The sequence below is a fragment of the Borostomias antarcticus genome (assembly GCF_949987555.1).
Source record: "Borostomias antarcticus genome assembly, chromosome: 15".
In the NCBI taxonomy this organism is placed as follows: Eukaryota; Metazoa; Chordata; class Actinopteri; order Stomiiformes; family Stomiidae; genus Borostomias; species Borostomias antarcticus.
In genome coordinates, this window is record NC_140248.1 from 24,147,643 (window position 1) to 24,152,642 (window position 5,000).

Genomic DNA, 5,000 nt, shown 5'->3' on the forward strand with positions numbered 1-5,000 from the left:
GAGTTAATCAGAGTAGAGTAGAGTAGAGTAGAGTAGAGCAGAGTAGAATAGAGTAGAGCAGAGCAGAGTAGAATAGAGTAGAGTAGAGTAGAGTAGAGTAGAGTAGAGTAGAGTAGAGCAGAGTAGAGTAGAATAGAGTAGAGTAGAGCAGAGCAGAGTAGAGTAGTTGAACAGAGTAGAACAGAGTAGAGCAGAGTAAAGTTCAGCTACTGTATACGTTTGTATCCATTCTAGTGACTGAACCTAATGGCTCTGGTATTGTCCATGTAGAGTGTGTGTGTGTGTACTGTAGGTGTGTTTGTACTGTAGGTGTGTGTGTGTGTGTGTGTGTGTGTGTAGGTGTGTAGGTGTGTGTGTGTGTGTGTGTGTGTCTGTAGGTGTATAAGAGTGTGTGTAGGTGTGTTTGTAGGTGTGTGTGTGTGTGTGTGTGTAGGTGTGTAGGTGTGTGTGGGTGTGTGTGTACTGTAGGTGTGTTTGTGGGTGTGTAGGTGTGTGTGTGTGTGTTTGTAGGTGTATAAGAGTGTGTGTAGGTGTGTGGATGGCTGGTCTCCACTAAGAGGATTTAGACAGTTCTATAACAGAGGATGTGGCAGGTGTAATCCCCCCATGCCCCCTCTACGCCCCTCTAACACCTGGCCGGACACTGGGCAGGACCGGGTTTGCCTGTGTATGTGTGTGTGTGTGTGTGTAGGTGTGTGTGTGTGTGTGTGTGTGTGTGTGCAGGGATTAAGTGTGTCCTTCCCAGCCTCTCTGCTGCTCATTTCTCAGTCCAGAATCCAGCACACACACACACACACACACACACACACACACACACACACACCCACACACACACACACTATCCCCCATGATCAAATATCAAGCGGTGTGTCTCAGTACTGTCCCTCATACGTTATCATAGGGTTCCCCAACATCCAGCTGAATGATGGTGCTCTGAGTTCTGATTGGTTAAACAGGCCGTGAATGATTGGACGAACGGGCGGAGTGATGGAGGAACGATTGGCTGGGCAGGTCAGGTGCCTCTCTCTTCCGGTGAAAAATGCAGCCCCCCTGATTGGCTAAGCCCGCTGTGAACGAGGTGCCTAGCTGATTGGTGGTTGGCTGGTGATCACTCATGGAGGAGGAACGTTTGATTGTTCCTGTTCAACCCCCTCTCCTTATCATCCCTCTCTTTCTCCTTCTCATCCCTCTCTCTCTCCTTCTCATCCCTTTATCTCCTTCTCATCCCTCTCTCTCTTTCTCATCCCTCTCACCTCTCTCCTTCTCATCCCTCTCTTTCTCCTTCTCATCCCTCTCTCTCTTTCTCATCCCTCTCTCTCTTTCTCATCCCTCTCTCTCTCCTTCTCATCCCTCTCTCTCTCCTTCTCATCCCTTTCTCTCCTTCTCATCCCTCTCTCTCTTTCTCATCCCTCTCACCCCTCTCTCTCCTTCTCATCCCTCTCTCTCCTCTCTCATCCCTCTCTCTCCTCTCATCCCTCTCTCTCATCCCTCTCTCCTCTCCTCATCACTCTCTTCCTCTCTTCATCCCCCTCTCCCTCGGGACAGACTAATGTAGGACAGACAGGGGCAGAGAGATAGATGGTTGTGGTGAATTCATGTCTAATCCCTGGTGATCTGCTGAGGAGCTGGCTCTCCAGGAACTCTGGGTAATGTGTGGCTGTCAAAGCCAGACAAAGCCTTATCCTCTTAGTCTCTCTCTCACATACACACACACAGACACATGCACAGACATGCGCACACACACACACACACACACACACACACACACACACACACACACACACACACACACACACACACACACACACACTTACTCTCTCTCCCTTTCGCTTTCTGTCAGTCAGTCAGTCTGTTTGTGTGTCTCTTCGTGACTTACAATTTCTGAAAAATGTCCAATCTCTGGCTGAGACTCCACAGTGACTCAACAGTTCAGAGTGTGGTAGTCTAACAGTGTGGTAGTCTAACAGTGTGGTAGTCTAACAGTGTGGTAGTCTAACAGTGTGGTAGTCAACAGTGTGGTAGTCAACAGTGTGATAGTCTAACAGTGTGGTAGTCTAACAGTGTGGTAGTCTAACAGTGTGGTAGTCTAACAGTGCGGTAGTCTAACAGTGTGGTAGTCTAACAGTGTGGTAGTCTAACAGTGTGGTAGTCTAACAGTGTGGTAGTCTAACAGTGTGGTAGTGTAACAGTGTGGTAGTCTAACAGTGTGGTAGTCTAACAGTGTGGTAGTCTAACAGTGCGGTAGTCTAACAGTGTGGTAGTCTAACAGTGTGGTAGTCTAACAGTGGGGTAGTCTAACAGTGCGGTAGTCTAACAGTGGGGTAGTCTAACAGTGGGGTAGTCTAACAGTGTGGTAGTCTAACAGTGGGGTAGTCTAACAGTGCGGTAGTCTAACAGTGCGGTAGTCTAACAGTGTGGTAGTCTAACAGTGTGGTAGTCTAACAGTGTGGTAGTCAAACAGTGGGGTAGTCAACAGTGTGGTAGTCTAACAGTGTGGTAGTCTAACAGTGGGGTAGTCTAACAGTGTGGTAGTCTAACAGTGTGGTAGTCAACAGTGTGGTAGTCTAACAGTGTGGTAGTCAACAGTGTGGTAGTCTAACAGTGTGGTAGTCAACAGTGTGGTAGTCAACAGTGTGGTAGTCTAACAGTGTGGTAGTCAACAGTGTGGTAGTCTAACAGTGTGGTAGTCAACAGTGTGGTAGTCTAACAGTGTGGTAGTCAACAGTGTGGTAGTCTAACAGTGTGGTAGTCAACAGTGTGGTAGTCTAACAGTGGGGTAGTCTAACAGTGTGGTAGTCTAACAGTGTGGTAGTCAACAGTGTGGTAGTCAACAGTGTGGTAGTCTAACAGTGTGGTAGTAAACAGTGTGGTAGTCTAACAGTGTGGTAGTCTAACAGTGTGGTAGTCTAACAGTGTGGTAGTAAACAGTGTGGTAGTCTAACAGTGGGGTAGTCTAACAGTGGGGTAGTCTAACAGTGGGGTAGTCTAACAGTGGGGTAGTGTAACAGTGTGGTAGTCTAACAGTGTGGTAGTCAACAGTGTGGTAGTCTAACAGTGTGGTAGTCTAACACGGTGGTAGTCTAACAGTGTGGTAGTCTAACAGTGTGGTAGTCTAACAGTGTGGTAGTCTAACAGTGTGGTAGTCTAACAGTGTGGTAGTCTAACAGTGTGGTAGTCTAACAGTGTGGTAGTCAACAGTGTGGTAGTCTAACAGTGTGGTAGTCTAACAGTGTGGTAGTCTAACAGTGTGGTAGTCTAACAGTGTGGTAGTCTAACAGTGTGGTAGTCTAACAGTGTGGTAGTCTAACAGTGTGGTAGTCTAACAGTGTGGTAGTCAACAGTGTGGTAGTCTAACAGGGTGGTAGTCTAACAGTGTGGTAGTCTAACAGTGTGGTAGTCTAACAGTGGGGTAGTCTAACAGTGTGGTAGTCTAACAGTGGGGTAGTCTAACAGTGTGGTAGTCTAACAGTGTGGTAGTCTAACAGTGTGGTAGTCTAACAGTGTGGTGTCAAGAGTGTTTGGTCTGTAATTAGCTGTACTGTATAGTTTCGTGCTCTGTCAAGTCCACCCTGCAGCAGTGTTATCACCAGTTGACTGTGTGTGTGTGTGTGTGTGTGTGTGTGTGCGTGTGTGTTTGTGTGTGTGTGTGTGTGTGTGTGTGTATGCATGTGTGTGTCTATGTGTGTGTGTTAATTACTGTGGTTAACTCCTCCTCTCCTCCTATCCCCTCCTCCTCTCCCTCCTCTCCTCTCCTCCTATCCCCTCCTCCTCTCCCTCCCCTCCTCTCCTCCTATCCCCTCCTCCTCTCCCTCCCCTCCTCTCCTCCTATCCCCTCCTCCTCTCCTCCTATCCCCTCCTCCTCTCCCTCCCCCCCTCTCGTTTCCTCTCAGCAGGTCAGTTCCAGCCCTGCCCCTATGAGGGGGCAGCGGGCAGCGCTAGTGCTGTGAGCGGACGTTCCCCGATCCTGTGTCTGCGCTGCAGGGAGGTGTGTAAGGGGGAGGTGGTGCGCGTGCAGAACGTGCACTTCCACGTGCGCTGCTTCACCTGCCAGGGTGAGTGTCATAAAAAGTGCCCCTGGGTACCAAGTAAGGGAGAGCGTCATTTTTCGATAATGACTGGTTGGCCGTACATTATCCCACTTATTACACGGTAACTTCACAACAACATGAATACATAGAGACAAAATATCGATTTGAAGAATATATTTGATCCTTATTTTGTTTGTGAAAAAATAAAGCAACGGATGGCTTCAGCTACGCTGTCTATCAACCATCAACGCCAACGCTGCTGTTTGGCTCAGTAGCAACATCGCAACGCCTATCAACGTTAGCAGTAGGCCAACTTGTTAACATGATTTTGCATGTTTCTATTTAATTGATTGTATCAGCAATGACATCCATGGTAGATGTAACTAGGCCTACACTTGATCTTTTCGCCAGCGAATAGCGTAACGTTAGCTAGATAAAAACAGTGAATAGCTTAATATTAGCTAGTTAACAACAGTTTAACAGTGAATAGCGTAACGTTAGCTAGATAACAGTTTAACAGTGAATATCTTAACGTTAGCTAGTTTAACAGCGAATAGCTTAACGCAGTGGTTCTTAACCTTGTTGGAGGTACTGAACCCCACCAGTTCCATATGCGCATTCACCGAACCCTTCTTAATTGGAAAAATAAAATATGATTTTTTCAAATTCAAAACATACTGTAGGTATATATTTTACTGGTGCACAAAATGAACCGTGCATCAACATCACTGTGTTCAAAGAACAAAACCATCAAAACATGATTTTCACACAAAAACAAAAGCATAATAATGAATATTTACTGCAAATCAGTGTGACTTCTGCTGTTGCCTTTCAGAGACCAGTTCAGACCTTGGCAAGTGCCACTCTCATGTCATTTTCGCAACAAAGTCTGTTCCTTTCACAATCACACGACGTACCATCACGACAGTCACAAGTCGACTACTGAGCGCACCAAATTCCCTGCAGCACAGA

General features: G+C 46.9%; 1 protein-coding gene across 1 annotated transcript in view; it reads left to right on the forward strand.

Moving 5' to 3' along the window:
* Positions 1 to 5,000, forward strand: part of LOC311318968 (actin-binding LIM protein 3-like) — a gene marked incomplete at both ends in the record, with an annotated part of 64,897 nt that overhangs the window by 16,844 nt on the left and 43,053 nt on the right. Inside the window, one exon of the mRNA XM_084450402.1 lies at positions 3,894 to 4,052. Within this exon, the coding sequence (XP_084306528.1) occupies positions 3,894 to 4,052 (159 nt within the window). The remainder of the gene's footprint in view (positions 1 to 3,893; positions 4,053 to 5,000) is intronic.